The sequence below is a fragment of the Hippoglossus hippoglossus genome, chromosome 1, assembly GCF_009819705.1.
Source record: "Hippoglossus hippoglossus isolate fHipHip1 chromosome 1, fHipHip1.pri, whole genome shotgun sequence".
NCBI classification, from domain to species: Eukaryota; Metazoa; Chordata; class Actinopteri; order Pleuronectiformes; family Pleuronectidae; genus Hippoglossus; species Hippoglossus hippoglossus.
The window spans coordinates 10,279,272-10,295,820 of record NC_047151.1 but is presented as its reverse complement, the minus strand read 5'-3'; the positions used below and the strand labels follow the sequence as shown (position 1 = coordinate 10,295,820).

The 16,549-nt window shown below is 40.1% G+C and overlaps 2 protein-coding genes and 1 long non-coding RNA gene across 4 annotated transcripts; 2 read left to right on the top strand and 1 right to left on the bottom strand.

Moving 5' to 3' along the window:
* Positions 1–1,965: 1,965 nt before the first annotated feature.
* mvb12a (multivesicular body subunit 12A) lies at positions 1,966–8,224 on the bottom strand. 2 transcript variants are annotated; one of them, XM_034585450.1, is made up of 10 exons: positions 8,103–8,224; positions 6,605–6,694; positions 5,258–5,341; positions 5,051–5,150; positions 4,467–4,596; positions 4,195–4,335; positions 3,942–4,048; positions 3,797–3,855; positions 3,565–3,630; positions 1,966–3,002 (listed from the first exon to the last, which is right to left on the bottom strand). In XM_034585450.1, exons 2-10 carry the CDS (start codon positions 6,692–6,694, stop codon positions 2,916–2,918), a joined length of 864 nt encoding a protein of 287 aa, XP_034441341.1. In that variant the 5' UTR covers positions 8,103–8,224; the 3' UTR covers positions 1,966–2,915. The 2 variants fall into 2 exon arrangements, with proteins under 2 accessions (XP_034441341.1, XP_034441349.1); XM_034585458.1 differs by having other exon boundaries at positions 8,005–8,161.
* LOC117761535 lies at positions 7,437–7,740 on the top strand. Its single transcript, XR_004613844.1, has 2 exons — positions 7,437–7,622; positions 7,680–7,740. It is a non-coding gene; the product is annotated as an uncharacterized LOC117761535 (long non-coding RNA).
* Positions 8,225–11,849: 3,625 nt separating the features above from the next.
* LOC117761480 (basement membrane-specific heparan sulfate proteoglycan core protein-like) lies at positions 11,850–16,258 on the top strand. Its single transcript, XM_034585410.1, is given in 9 exon segments — positions 11,850–12,026; positions 12,609–12,755; positions 13,196–13,330; positions 14,523–14,695; positions 14,789–14,890; positions 14,893–14,974; positions 15,069–15,248; positions 15,341–15,607; positions 15,705–16,258. Coding segments are annotated over 9 exon segments (1,140 nt in total). The 5' UTR covers positions 11,850–11,977; the 3' UTR covers positions 15,710–16,258.
* The last annotated feature ends 291 nt before the right edge of the window (positions 16,259–16,549 follow it).

The window sequence follows — 16,549 nt, the reverse complement described above, 5'->3', positions numbered from 1 at the left end:
CTAATAGGTTATTAATCACTTAATCCATGGACACGGACATATACAATCTTCATGGTCATCTTGCGTGTGATTGTTTTACGCCATGTTGTGGTTTTTTTTTGGTCTTGTAGTCATTTTGCATCTCCTTGTTGTCACCTTGGGTCTCTTTGTGGTTGTTTGTGTGTCTGTCAGTGGCATTTGGCACAGGGGCCCTCTGAGCCATTGGGCCCATGGGCCAGTGCCTTACTTTGGATAATCAATCCATGACTCAATCCCATTGAAAACTGAAATCAGTAGAGCTCTAAAGGTTACACCTGTATTATCACGATGACATCTTCAAGCCAGATCAATAGACGCCCACCTTTTTTTTTTTGCCCCGGTAGATAAATCCCCCCCGATCAAAATCAGCTTTTAATTTTATAGTTAGAACCTGTTATACACAATTAATAATTAGTAATTAAATTTAGCAGCAGTGAAATTTGACTCCTTGATCACGAAAGTTGCAAACTGAAAAAAAGATTATTTATAAAAAGGTGCATTCAATTCCAGGTTGGAACATTTAGTTATGGAGGGAGACGATGAGGTAATGTCTTCTAGCAAACAGCATGAACAGACCAGCAACGAGCAGCAGGTGGCAGTACTGCACCAAAACGTTTGTTTCCAACAACGTGGATTGCTGCATTTACGTGGACAAATATTGTCAAAATGGTAAAGACCTGTAAAAACTGTAGGGCTACATTTTCTACAGGTGTCAACCTGTCAGTGAAGCCAATGTTTAGATTATAGTAGAAACAAAAATGAATAGAATGGATCTAAAATTAATAATACAACAATTTTCAGTTGATAACCCTGAATTGAAAAATGGCAAATCCTGAGATATATTTGTATTATTAAATTGGAGTGTAAAATCTATGTGTGCAGGGACAGACAGGATTTCTTTTGCTGGATCTTTTCGACTGAATCATTATCACAACCTCTTAATTACTGTAATGTTCCCGGTTCTCTCTCATCTTGACTGGTCTGATATATCTAGAGATTATAATCTCCTTCAGAGGCTCCTCTGATTTAGCGCTCATGCTGGTCCTGTCATTGGTGTCAAAAATAAAAACATAGAAATAAAACATGTTAAAAAACCTTTTTGAACTAAAAGTTACCGGCTCATGGTTTTATGCATACATGTGTATGTAGTGAAGACTTTAGAATTTAAGTAATTTAATAAAAGTATTGTGTGTAAGTTTTTTTTTTGTTGTGAAATGTAAGTTTTTAATATATTGTCGTCAAACTAATATGAATCCAGTGAATAATTTCAAACATGTCTTCATTTTTTTTTTTACAGAGGACTGATATGTGAGCTTCATCACAGGTTGAATCGAACATAATGACATCACAGTGAAGTTGACCTTCTGGATATAAAATGTCAGCACCTCATCATTTTACCTTATTCAACATTTCTGTCGAATTTAATTATTGCCTGAATTCCTCGCGTGTTTGGTGAGGTCACAGTGACCTCTGATCTCTGATCACCAAAATCTAATCAGTCCAACCTTAAGGCCAAGTCAATGTATGTGCCAAAACTGAAGACATTCCCTCTAGGCATTCCTGAGACATGACATCCTCGTCCACCTGCTAGACGGCCTGGTGTTCCTCAGTGGGATGTTGAGGCTTTTAACTCCAGTGTACTAATGTGCAAACAGAAACTGACGCAAAGCCTTGAAAACAAACTTAGTACATGCTCACTCCTCACTTTTTTTCTTTGTCTTCAATTTGACCGACTGTTCACTGCTCACACCGAGCTACGATAATAAATATTTTTCAAAGACGTACTTGTATTGTATTGTCTCTCTTCTCCTTGTCGACTGCATGTCACCAATCCACATTCTCAAACCGTATCTCTGAGTTTCTCAGTCTTCAAGCATGACATCTGCCTCAATGCAGAAAACTTTGTTCCTTAACAAAAAGCTGTGCGTAAAACCAACACACCTGAAGTAGGGTTTCATAGGTTTTTATTTTTTCCCCATGCAATAAAACTTTACAACACCGTAATAAAAACAAAAAAATATATATATTATAGATTATACAAGGAGATATACAAATATTTGGCCCTTAATCCCGCCCACATTTATAAAAACGATACTCTCCCCTTTTCTCCACATATCTTTTAGTATGACAAACACAAAGTGTAACATATATAACTTTCCTCCTTACACCTTAAAATAGGATATTTTTTTGAAATACTACACACCTGATAATAGGCTACTCCTCATACAAGAAATGCACTACATCCTACATTTAGATATGTTAGTCTATCTGCAGATTATCAGATGCAGCAGAGCTCATCCACAAAGCACTGACAGTGTTACAGCTCCACGTCAGGAAATAGTTAAGAATCGAACAAATTCAAGATGCGTCGCAGGCAACATTCACAACAGAGCAGGAGAACACATCTTAAATAAATGGCAAGTGCATTCATTTGTAACAATTCTTTTTTCGATAATTACATTAGTAAAAGTGAAGATGAGCAGCAGGTACACAGCAGATACTCTACAGGTTCATAGATACATTACATAAGAAACCCCATAACATCTATAAAGGCTGCATTCTTACAAAAGGTAAACAGTTGAACATGTGTTCAGACGATATGATGACACGTATAATCTCTTTTAAACAGGCGTTTCCTTTCATGAAAGATGAAAAAAAAAAAAAGCATGACCTGACATCTGAAATGATCAACTGACTGTCATTCAGAATAGTAGTGCCCTTCAATGACCCTTCAACCGGCTCCGTTATGATAAATTATGATCTTTAAAGCCTAATATTATTAATCTAAATGTAGGTATGATAATCCTTCATCTGTACCATGTACCACAATGAGATGTCATCCTAAAAAAAATCCTTTGGACAGAGTAAAACATGAAACCCTGATATAAGTGCAACGATCACTGATCTGATGTGACGCCTCCTGCTGGCAGAGATGGTCTGGTCCTCTTGGCAGCAATTTCCTCCACAGCAAATGTGTAGTTATACTAAAAAAAAATACCACAGTTAGTACATTCATACAAAAGTTTACAGTTCACACCATTTTATAATGACATCATAACGTCTTTTGTACCATATGATGACGAATGATTGGTTGATGTAAATTAGCTGTAGATGATGGCTCTGATCTTATTGGTTGATAAAGTTATGCAAAGTAATGCTTTACTACACTATATGGTGTCATTTTCTGACTTCATATCCTTTCAGGGTCACAGGGATAAAGCCCATCTGAGCTCATTTCTGCCATTTCCCCGCAAATTAGATAGTTTGAAAATATTTTTTTCCATCTATATAAGCTTCAGGTCATGTGTATAGTCCTATAGGATGCAGAGATGCAATCTATAAAATATTTTTTTAAGCTATACATGAATTAATTAGGACAAATATATTTTTTAGACTATACATTTGTTGACCTTGACCAAAATATAGAGAAAGACGCCCTACCAAGTACTAATCCCAACAAGTTTGGTGAAAATCTGTCCGTGAGAGAGGTGAGAACAAAATGTTCTCAACAATTTGGCTGAAATGAAGGGTCACATGTGAGCCTACCTCATTTTCAATGTCTTGGAGAGACTTTATACGAATGTTGTTTAATTGAGAGTTCAGCTGAAGAGCCTATGAGAGAGGGAGATACAACAAGAAGAAAGAAATGTCAGCACATGATTATGTAATTACACTTGAGGTGAAAAAGGTCAGAGTGAGAGATAAAGTGACCACAACAACGAAACTGCTTGATTTTGAAAAGGAATCCATCGAACATTGTTGAAAATGTCAAACGTACCGCCCCGTTCGCTTGGGCATCAAACTTTGGGTGCAGGCTGAAAGGAACTCCATCGAGAGCTGCGGAGAGTGAGGGCGGGTTAGAGCGGAGTGAGTGGGCTGCCTCCAGTGACAAACTGTGACACATCCATTACAGTATTGAGTACCTGTGATTCCCTGGAGGCTGCTGTCAGCAGGTTTGTCCAAGTTGTCCTTGATTTGGAGGCTGTGACGTCTCTGACTCACTTTACCATGCGGCTGTGGAGGGGGGTTGCTGTTGAAACAAACAGAAAGATATTACTGGCAAGAACAAAATAATAATCCATGCGCTCTTATTTCTTTTTGATTTAGAGATATACAGTCAAATGATGAGGTTTCAAACTTGTCACTTGTTTTCTTATCTTATAAAAAGTATTATACCTGGGTCTGAGGGGCAGAGGAGGAAACGTTTGATCCAGGGAGATTCTGCGGATGTCCAAGGTCACACTGCGTGGTTTGGCTTGAGGCATGGGGTTAGAAAAAGGTCCCTTTCTGCTCCACAACACGTAACCATTGATTTCTCTGTGGCGAAGACACATGTAATGATACACTGATAAACGTACAGTAGAGAAGAAAATAACATCTCTGTTGATGGGATTTAAGAAATGCATTGATACAACAGGTGCAAGTCAAAGGTTTGAATGCGTGCATACCCCACGTATGTGTAATGCTGCAACATCATTTTGCTTTTGGCTGTCAGTTTGATGTCCAGCACAACTGTGTCCACGCTGCCAACTGGGACGACACGCACGCACACCCGCTTCTTCTTAGAGACGCAGGCCTCTGACACACAAACAGGAAAAACATTTTCAGACACCAACTCTAGAAAAAGTCAGGAAAATTGGCTCTGGACATGTTCCAGAGTTTGCCTTTCACATGTTGAGAACACAACAGGGGATTGTCTGGGGGAAATGTCCAGAACATTCAGGCGAGTGGTGGCGTCTGGGTAGAGCATGCAGGAGGCAGGACATGAGGTTTTAAGTTATTTGTATTCCTTTTGTTTTTATTTTATTTTTGGCGTCCATCAATACTCCCCATGCTGTGAATTTTCCACACATTTTCCTGCTGTATTCTCACACGTGCTCACTCGGCCCAGAGTTCAGTGCACATATTAAAGCTGCTAAAGAGAGAACATTAAACAATCTAAAAAAAAAAGTACATAAGACACAATCTGCAATAAATATTAGGAATGTTTATGTAAAACGTGTAAAATGTGTTTGTGTGTGCGCGCACTCACTTGCTTCAAGGTGCTCTGCGATAAAGCAGTAACCATGAGGAATTGCATCTTTGTCTGAGAGAAGCTGAATGTCTGAAACCACCATACCACCCATCAAGTCCTATAAAAAGAGAGAGACTCAGGGGGGGGGCAAGTGCAGAGAACAAAGGAAACACAAATACATACAAGACAAAAATAATATGCTTATGAAATCTGATTAACCGTTACCTTGCTGTAACAGAGGTAATATCCAGACTTTATCGCAAAGCTGCGTGTGAAGTTCGCCGCTGATCCGTCTTCTGTGATGCTGATCTGCAGAGGGACAGAGAGAGAGAAGAGAGAAGGGGAGCAGTGAGACATATAAAACATCTGTCATCATATCCATATCTCATTAAATTGAAAGAGAAAGCATCTGGACTTTAGACTAGAGAGAGTCAACAAAACGAGACTGAGCTTTTCCTGAGTAAGTACCTGTTTATTAGAAGCAAGCAGGGATTAAGAAACAAAAATGTGTTAAGTCCACTTGAAGAGAAGATAAAAACCAACCCTGCGCCAATGGGTGCCATTAAGAACACAATTATTACGTTATAGTTTGTCGATGTTGGTCAATCAAGTTACAACACGAGACTTTTACATTGAGCGGCTGCAGAACATCCTTGTTTTTCTGTCGGGGTGTTTTGAGGAGGAAGTTTACAGTCAGTTGATGGAACGTTTAAACAACCAGTGTGTTTCTAAAGGTCAAGTTTACAGCTCATCGAAACACAAAGTGACCTACGTGAAGTGTGCAGCTACGTCTGATTACATTTTTACGTCAACTGTTACTCCATTTTCTTAGTATTTGACATAACATTGTAAACACCCTCTATCTACAGTACAACTTGAAACACTGAAATACTGTAGCTGGTGGCTACAGCGAGTACATTTGTTTATATTTATAATTGCACTAACACACCACAGCCAATTCCATGTATGTGGAAACCTACTTGGCAATAAACTGAGAAATGCACAGCAGTTGCCAACTGCTTGATGTTATTATCAGACTATGCTGTGTAACATGAATATATATGGAATGTTCTATTAGTGACTCATGTAAACATGATTATAGAAATAATGGTTTCTTCAGAATAAGTTCAACAGTCAGATTACTGTTGTGCATGTAAACATCATGTCAGTGTGTGTTTCCACTTTAACTTCCAATGTAAGGCTGCATCTAATCTTTTCTTCATTTCAATCTAGTGTAAAAAATTTGACTTTTCTCTATTTGTGAAATATTGAACACACCTTTGTTACAAGCACAAGAAACAATTGCAACACTCTTTCCCTTCAGATATAATCTATTATAAAATATACCACTCTTGAGTTTTTTCAAACATTATTTTAGGCCTCAGTGTATAATCCACAAGAGAGAGGGAGCAGATCTTTCATTTTATCCGTCACTAAAGCAAGGAATGGAAGATTTGGTAATTCTCACATTACGCCTCCTACTTATTTGGAAGCTAAATGGTCTAACATGGAATTCCAGTGGCTTGTGTACGACTAACTGTATAAACCTTTATTCTACATCTCTGCTCCTACCATGATGAAGTCTTTGGGGCAGGTGCTGGTGTTGGAGGTCCACGCCACTGCCGTAATTGGCCGGACGGCCCCACGCTCCATCAAAGACATCTGAGGGAGGAAAGGAAAGACATGTACATCAGGAAGTTTGGAGGAAAAGAGAACAGAATGGTGGGCACGTACATGTATGTGTAAATAAAATCTTGTCAGTCTTCTCACTGTCCGCAGTTACATTCCAATAAAAGCATTTTCACGGTTGTGCAGACGACACGATTGTGGTGGCCTAGGTGCAGGAGTGCGTGCTCTGTCTGGAACTTAATGGCATCATGAGAGTTGTTGTGTCCATGTGACAAAAAGTGTGGACTCACAGAAATGAGCAGGCTACGATTCACAGTCTGATAATCGATGTTTTCTCAAGGCGACATTGTCTGGGACAGAAAGACCCAATTCAGTCTAAATAGTTGCATCAGCGCTAAACGTTCAAGGACAGAGGGGAAAGTGTTCAGTGCAAGAATTCATCCCGAACTCCAGCAGCAAGTCAGTTCATGAGAAAGTGACTGTTTGACCAGGGACCGTCTGCATTTCCTTTAAATGAGATTTGTTTTGTAAAAACACATATTCTAGTCAAAAACATCCTTCCTGGTTTGCTGATTTGAATTGCTGACCAGTTCTCCTCATGAAATATTTCCATATACGTATGGAAATTGTTTGATATGTAGAATTTTTTTGCATATGTTCAGAGGCTGAAACTGCCCTCAGTCTTCACGAGATGGAGAAAAGTTTAGTAAATTAAATTAAATGAAATTCAAGTCTCTGAACCCTGACTATTTAACAGGGGTTTGAATTTATATAAGATTATGACACAGTGGGAAACTGATGTACACATTTCAAGACATTATTCTTATATAGATCCTCCTCAGAAAATAAACACTTGTGACCATGGCTGTTTTTGTTTTGTTTCTGTTTTATTTATTACATATTTTATTATTGTTATTTATTTATCTCAATCATTCTGGATGATGATAATCTAACGATTTTTGTTGTATCCTCAAAAAACTCAACACATTTTAAAGTTAAATAAAGAAATGACAATCAGGAATCAAGAAAAGGTAGTGAATGATAACTATGAGAATATGAATTAAGTTAATATGGATTGAGCAAAGAGCTTATTTCTCAAATCAGACACCAGTGTACTAAACCTATTTGGTGAGTTAGTATCAGGGTGTGAGGTCAAAGCGACTCATACACAGGTAAATCAATCCTGGCTGGAGGTTGACAGTTTAACTGCTTCACGGGAAACTTTAACAACAACACGATCACACTTTGATTTTCCAAAGTTACACATGATTCATAATAATAATGAGTGAACTGGTTCTGAGTCATTTCCCATGACCCTCCATGAGAAGAAGAGCTCAGCTCACCTTTGTTCCTTTGACTGAACTTCGCTGTTTCTTGTTTAAAATGAGGCCAGTTCCTTTCTGGTGAGGAAACAGGTCCAATCCTTTGAGAACAAACTTACTTTGAGTGTGTGCTCGCTTCTGTCTCTTCGTGGGGTTGTGGCTCCACAGGAAAACTACTTTTTAGCGACCAGTCGAAATGTCTTGGTCTTCCTCGTCAAAGCAGGAAGTACTGAATCCATCTGACTGCAACTCCCATCAGGCCACGGGGCATGACGTCACACGGTCAGACGTGTCTATACCACCAAGTCAAGTCTGAAGCTGAACGCAAGAGGGCAGCATCCCCGCTGTGTTAGAATAAACAGGTCCATGTCACAGCTGTCGTTCAAATACATACATACATACACACATACAGTACATATATGCAGATATACATACATACATACATACATACATACAGTACATATATGTATATATACTGTACATATAAAAACACATACATACATACACACATACATAAATAGATATATATATGCACATACATACATACATACAGTACATACATACATACATACACACACATACATACCTACATGTATGATTTTCTGGTTTTCTGGTTTTGACAGTGAGAAACATTTTGCCTTATCTTTTAATACATAAAACACAGGTTCACTCCATATTTCAGTATGGATCATGAGGACATATTGATCTGAGGGTCTACTGCCTGATAGCTACAGGAAACACACCTTCTCTCAAATACACGTCTGAATCAACTTTAATGTCGTGTGTGTACATGTGTGAAATTGAGAAGAAGACTCGTGACTGGAGCATCCAGAGGTGCTCAGTTCCCTGTTGGCATGGCAACATGAAGAACGGACCACAGGGGGAGGTTGTAGGGGATTGTTGTTGTGAGCAGGTGGACTGTTCCATCTCGGTGAAGAAGAAAATCAGTGTTAATTTAGAGCATTTAGCTTCATTGGGTGATCGGCCAGTCAATGAGGATGAGTCTGTAATTTGACTAAACACAGGGGGAATTAGAGAGTGTGTCCTAAAGTCTGCCTGCTTGTTTGTGAACGCAGCCTATTAGTGAGTGGTATAGACAGAGTGGGTTAAAACTGCCCTGGTGCTTTCTCTAAACACAGGGATTAAAGGGATAGTTCACTAAAAAAAGAAAATTCACTCATTATCTACTCACCACTATGCTGATGGAGGGGTGGGTGAAGTGTTTGAGTACACAAAACACTTTAGGAGTTTCAGGGGTAAACAGCGTTGCAGACAAATCCAATACAATTAAAGTAAATGGTGACTGATTCTACAAACATAAAAAAAACATAAAATGCCTCCATACTGCTCCTGTGGTTTCATCCAAGTGTCTGTAACCACGGCATTCAAATTTGACTCGAAACAGCTTCATTTACACTGTGTTTTAGTGTTTTTTTTACGTCTGAAGAAGGAGAACTACAGTTCTAAGTGTTTTGTGGACTCAAACACTTCAGCCCTCCATCGGCATAGTGGTGAGTAGATGAGTGAATTTTCTTTTTTTGGTGAACTATCCCTTTTTTAAATATTTCTATTGAATTTTTCGAGTATATATCAAAACGTATACAGCATTGAACAAAAACCTCATACAGTCACAGGTTCACACACACACACATACAAAAAATAAAAATAAAAAAGGCAAGATCAATAATTCCATGTTACCCGTATAACATTTCCTTTTCAGTCAGTGATACATGTTTCGTTTGCCAGAAAGGACATAAATCAGTCCCAAATACAAACAAATTCTTCCTGTTTACATTTAACCATATATGTCAAGCTCTCCATTTCAAGTGATGGTGGTTCTACATTTTCCAACATGAAGCAATCATTCTCCTTGTATGGAGAAGTCCCAAATCAATCATTTCTGTTGGCATCATTGTTCTGTTAAAGTCCTCAGGGTGGATTCCCAGTATACATATTTTTGGCCTCAGTGGAATATTACTTTTAACCAACCGTGATAGACATTTAACTACAGTGAATCAGAGTTCCTCTCTCATTTAGGCATTTAACACAGACATCAGGAATGTTAGGGGAGATATAATGAAGTTTAACAGGGGTTATGTAGACTCTCATCAACAACTCATTTAACCTTGTATTAATTGAGTGTCCGTTCTCCAAGCATTTAGTCTATCTGATGTTGATTCTGTTGAATACTCTGCCAAAAGGTTATAAAATCTCGATATGTGTCTCCTACTATCCAAATTATTAAGCTTGATTTCCTCAATAACTGATAGCGGGGGGGGGGGGGGGGGGGGGGGGGGGGGGGGGGGGGGGGGGGGGGGGGGGGGGGGGGGGGGGGGGGGGGGGGGGGGGGGGGGGGGGGGGGGGGGGGGGGGGGGGGGGGGGGGGGGGGGGGGGGGGGGGGGGGGGGGGGGGGGGGGGGGGGGACTATCCCTTTAATCTATCTTTCCCTCCAGTTGGTGTCTTGCTGTGAGGATCAGACCCATGCAGTTAACCTAATGTGCACACAAAGACAAAAAGTATAAAGTCTGACTCACTTTCGATTGAAATAAACATGTCACCACATAGAAGGCTTTCCCTTCAACTTGGGTGTACTGATCATAATGGAGTATTTCAAAACAAAACCTATAATCAAAGGCAATAATGACACAATGACCTGTTATATAAAGATGAAACTGATGAAACCAAATAAATATATATATACAATTAAAACAGTTTTATTATTGACAACCCCACTGTTTCCATGGCGACCAGCGACATAGTGACGGGGAGCTGTGTCAAGTAATCAACAATCAAAGTTGATTTCAAAATAAAAGAACTAATACTAAAATATTCTTATAACACAACATAATATTGACTGTACTGGCATGTGTGTGTGTGTGTGTGGTGTGTGTGTGTGTGTGTGTGTGTGTGTGTGTGTTCATGTGTGTGTGTGTGTGTGTGTGCTTCTTTGCAGGGTTATAGAGATCTAGTTAACCTGCCACATTAGTGTATCAGATGTCATTGCTGCAAGATGGACCGGTAAAGGTGATCACATGGAGTGTGTGTGTGTGTTTGTGTGTGTGTGCTGTAGAGGTGAGCCAGATGTGGGGGCGGTCATTGCACTCTTTATGGGATTATGAATGTGAGACGATCTCTGGAACCACCTTCCAATTGCCAGACAATTTACATAACTGTGCAAATTAAAAAACCCTCAAACGAGCCTTCATTTTTCAAAGGGTGTTTAGTGACTCCTTAAGAGCTGGTGTTAATTAACAGCTCTGTGTGAGTGTGTGAGTGTGCGTGAAGGATACTTGTTCATTTGTGTGTGTATTTATCTCATGATACAGGCTATAATATAAGAGATTATAGTGATCAGTACTCCAGTAAGTCTGTAATCATGTCGTTTCCGAAGCAAAAACTCAAAAAACATTTGGATTTTTGTGACATTTTACAATTATGTTGATCTGGAAGTTTAGTGGTTTCCTTTTGATATTGTCGGTTTATTTCTCTTTATTTTTATGCCTCCGTGCCGGCGGAAGCTTTGAGAGTCTGATTGATCAGCCGCTGTAAGGCCTTAGGTCAACACACACACATGGAGTTAAATCATTTTCTTGGAAAGCAGAATGACTAAATGAAATCCACATCCCTGTGTGCTGCAATCACATGTCAATTATCGAAGTCATTAAGTCCAGCTTTGGTACTTTTCAACAGAACATATCCTACAAAGTCTGCACATGTAATGTCAGTGATCATTTTTGTGAGCAAACAAATATTAACTAATCAAAAAAACAAAAATAACAACCTTTGAATGAAATGCTTCATAAGTGACCGAAACTTACAGACAGTGTTTGAGTAGGAGAAGGGGTAAATGGTAAGCCAGGGGTTAAAGGTCGAAAGTGATTGTATGAAAAAGAGCGAGACAGAGAGATAGAGAGAGAGACAGAGAGAGAGGGAGAGAGAGAGAGAGAGAGAGAGTTTAACTGTGGGGAGAAAGTGAGGTTGTTCTCTGTTCACCATGGATTTATCACCTGGGGCTCTGATCCTCTGCTCACTGTTATGTTCAGGTACGAATCTAATTTGATTTAAAGACAACAGAGAAACGTCTGTCGCAATATTGTGGGTTTAGCAGGTTTGTCTTTCATTATCACAGCTTCTCTGTTGGTCTGCGTGATGCCTGTAGAGATGTGCAGTGAATTATTTTGGTACTTTAAAGGGTCGCACAGCAATAAAACCAATATATGATATTGATCTGGATAATCCACAAACATCGCTGTCAGTAGTTTTTATTGGAATCATTTGCTCCTTTCTTTGTCTGTCTGTCTTTTTGTGACATTGTAAATGTTCTTTCCTTTTTTTTTATGGCTCCACAAGAAAGTTAGAAAACTCAGATTCCCGATATATCAGAAAAAACTATCTGCATGGAGACTTGACAATTTCTTAATATAAATTTGCACTTTGTTTTGTACTTTTCCGTTTTGCTTTGTCATCAAAAAAACATTTGTCCAATCAGTGTATTTGCTCAGGCTGTTTGCTTTGGGTTGCTGTTTGTTTACACTGTTTTATCCCAGACCTGTCTAAAGGTTCACAGAATTGCATGTGTGTGTGTGTGTGTGTGAGGTATCACCAGCTCTCCTCTCTCTGTGCAGTGGCTGGCCAGGCTCCTGTCGTCTCAGTGGAGCCCCAGGTTGCCACAGTGCGCCAGGGGGAGTCTGTCAGCTTCAGGTGCCAAGTGGGGAGCGGTGCACAGCCAGTCCAACTGGAGTGGAGGAGGCTCAATAACCAAGCGTTACCAGGTCAGGGGCAGTAATCAAATTTGAATGTTTATTTCATAGGGTCAGATATAATAAATAGAGAATTGCACGGTAATAATCCAATGCAATGCATCACAGTAATTGTAGCAACTGCTATTTCCTGATGCGTGTAGAGGAGCCTTTAGGACAACAAACAGAAAACATTAGAATTAGACTTATTATGCAGCAGTACAACTAACCAGAGTACACATATGTATACATATACACACGCAAACACATATCCATTCACAGAAGCACATGTACATGCTCATGGTGTCTACACGAAAACATACATACCTCCCCCTATAGTACCTATACATATACCATAAGATTGATTATTGGAAATTCTTGAGTTCTAATTTAAAATGTTGTAACTGCAGGTATTGCTCAGACAACATCAGCATGTGTGAAGTTTTAGGTGAGTTCTGTTTCTTCTCCTCCAGACAATGCTAAGGTTGGTCCTGATTCCTCTGTGCTGACTATTGCCAACTCCCGAGCTGCAAACCAGGGCCAGTACCGTTGCGTGGCGTCCAACTCCGCAGGCCGCGGCGTCGCCACAGTCGTGCTGAACGTCAAACGTGAGCCCGCCTTCACACTTCACTTTCTCCACAACTGTGTGTGTGTGCTACTCTGGGGCCCCTGAACAAATATGGCATACTATACCACTATATATACAATCAAAAAGTATAAGATAGATGGAATAAGATGTTTTAAATTTCTGAATTTTTTGTTTTGACATAGATTTTGCTGATGATATGAAAGTGGAGCCGTTAAACAATAACCATGAATGAAGCACCGTACAAAGTTTTTATGAAAAAAAACGTGCAGAGAAAAGAGTGTGCACTAACAATGTCTACAAACAACGGGAAATAGATTCATGGATTTCAGATGAGAGTTTACTTTGGAGTGTTACTATCAATGCTAAAGCCCCGAACATAATGCCACACACATTTGACAGTCAGATCTTGTCGATTTTAAGTGGTCACCAGCTAAATGTGGCCAATTTTCAACATCTGTTTATTAAAATGCACAAAGTCTAATGTAGAATATTGTTTTGTGCATGATGACGTCTGTTGCTCAATAGTTAGCTGTCTAGTACTTAGCTTGTGCTGTATGCAAATAAGTAATTGTTTATAACAAATTTATTTAAATGATTCTAAACAGAATGCAACAGTAAAAAAGAAGCAGTTTGACTAAAATTCTCACTCTTAGTTGAGACCAAAATGTTGGGGGTTGGGGGTTGTGTGTGTGTGTGTGTGTGTAACTGCATCACAAATTATTTTTGCAGTACTTGGTTTGTGTTTAGTTTATATTCTTTACACCTATACTATGTACCAGTGGTCTCTGGCAGTGATGGACATAAAATCGCTGTTCCCCTCAGCTTCACGTAGCTTCGCAGTGAGTTTCAGCTTATTTAGTTGTTCAGCCCACGACTTTCTTGTTTTGGTTCACTCTTCTTTCACTGCATCATTTTCAGCTGTAATAAAACCCACTGTTTTCTCCCTGCTCAGCACCAAACTGCAGGTAGACATAGTTAGTTGGTTGAGATAAAAAAAAAGAGCTAAAAGAGAAGAAATACTGGACCAACATTTGGCAGGTGACCTGAAAAGTCACCACAAATGAATAATAATGTTGCTCCAAAACTAGATGAGTATATAATCAACAGTTTCTTAACAAGTTTGCCAAATCAACTTAAAAGATCCTGATGTTGTTTATTAAAAAATGTAAGGATGAATGTTATCAAATCACTGTTTCCTCTCTCTTTCTCAGACGCTCCTAAAGTGCGATTGACACCCACTGGGCCCCTGCATGTCAGGATTGGTGACCCTGTGTCAATTGGGTGTCGCGCCACAGGCAGGCCAGGCCCCAAGCTGAAGTGGATACGCCAGGGCTCCACCCTGCAGCTGGTTACCGCGGAAGCAAATAATGTCAACACCATACAGGTGAATTATGAACATGTGCATCAGCATTACTTGAATTCATTTCCTCATTTCAGTTGAACAGATATAATACGATACTTGCAATCTCATCCTCAGTGGGCTGCGGTGCGTCCAGAGGACTCAGGAGTTTATATTTGCCAGGCTGAGAACAATGAAGGGGTGACAGAGGTCAAAGTTGAAGTCATTGTTCAGGGGGGCCGGGAGCACCAGTGGCCACAGTGAGCACTACAGAGATGACGGTGGTGGAGGGACATACAGTCACAATGGAGTGTCAGGCCAGTGGTAAGATGTTGGTTTGCGTAGATATATTCCAGTTCCAGTTGTGCTCTCATTTCTCATTTCTCACTTTACCCCTGCTTCCTCTTCCTCCTCCCAGGTTCCCCTCCTCCTGTCATCACCTGGTCCAAGCTCCGAGCTCCGTTGCCATGGAAACACACAATGGTTGGTGGTGTTTTGACGCTGACCAGTGTGGGGCGCCAAGACTCAGGACAATACATCTGCAACGCGACCAACATGCATGGCTACAGTGAGGCGTTCACGCAGATGGAGGTGGACAGTGAGTGGACGGAGGAGAGGACAACACATACTGTAGATCCACATTCTTTGTCCCTGCTCAGGTTAAGAAAAAGTGTCTTCTCCTTCACACAGCTCCTCCGTATGCCACCTCCCTGCCTGACCAGGTGCGACTCCAGCCGGGGGACTCCCTGCGCCTGCAGTGCCTCGCCCACGGCTCGCACCCCATGCAGTTTGTGTGGAGCAGGGAGGGCCGGGCCAGCCTCCCCCCAGGAGCAGTGACCACAAAGGATGGAAATCTGCTGGTGGCCCACGTTAAACTGAGCGACGGCGGAACATACAAATGTGAGGCTACCAACCACATCGGCTCCAGTGAGGCACTGGCCAAGGTCATCGTAAAGGGTGAGCTAGCCTTTATATTTAGCCAATTTAAAGACCGTTAAAATCTGCTCTTTCTTTTCCTTCATCTTGTCTCCTTTCTTCTTTTTTTTTTTTACAGCTTAATCCACTGTGGTCAAATTGTCTGATTGACAAAACCATCAATTCATTGCAATTTCTACAACCCCGGATCCATCACATTGAAAATGGTTTGAACACAGAATTATATTTATCGATTCTCACACTTTGATGAATGAAGGTTGAAGACAGCAACATGGTTTAGACGTTTGGTATTATTGTGCATATGAGTTAATTTTATACTTTTATAAAAAATGGATGCTGTTGCTATTGCTGCCTCTGTCACATATCAGAGAGCTTTTCTTTGGAAGCCTGTGTTGACGTCTGACATGCTGCAGTGTCCGTGGGAGTGTTTCTGCTGGAATGCCCCCCCGTCCTTCTCCCTTCATGGCATCTGCTGACTTTACGCTGTTTCACTGTTCAAATTTGAAAGGAGGCCACAAGACATACAAAAATCTGATATAATAAAAAGAAGTCTTTATTGTGCCACTGAATGCTAAATCAATAAAGTTGGAAATAATTTATGAAACTGTCGTTTACAGTGTATCCAAGTTAGGGACTGTAAATAAAAGTTATTAATATAAGTCTATTAAGGAATGTCATCTGCACTCCTCTCTGTTTACTTAACTGCAAGTCTTCCCTTGCAGTTAAGTAAATAATTATTATGTTTTATCTGAATGTGTTTTGTCTGTCCCTTCACCACGAAACTTGGTAGAAAGATGCGTTAGGGTTCAGGGAAGAACCAATTCAATTTTGGCGTGGATCTGGATCAGTGGACGGATCCAGCAATTATGTTTTCTCTTTATTTAAACACAATTTCTCAGAGAATAATTCATGGATCTTGATAAAAATCTTGATCTGGTATATTACGGGACTGATTTATGAGTT

Coding starts and splice junctions, on each gene's coding strand:
- mvb12a (XM_034585450.1), bottom strand. CDS start 6,694: ATGTCTTTGATGGAGCGTGGGGCCGTCCGGCCAATTACGGCAGTGGCG. Junction 5,151..5,257: donor ATTACCTCTGTTACAGCAAG/GTAACGGTTAAT, acceptor CTCTTTTTATAG/GACTTGATGGGTGGTATGGT. Junction 3,631..3,796: donor ATGCCCAAGCGAACGGGGCG/GTACGTTTGACA, acceptor CCTCTCTCATAG/GCTCTTCAGCTGAACTCTCA.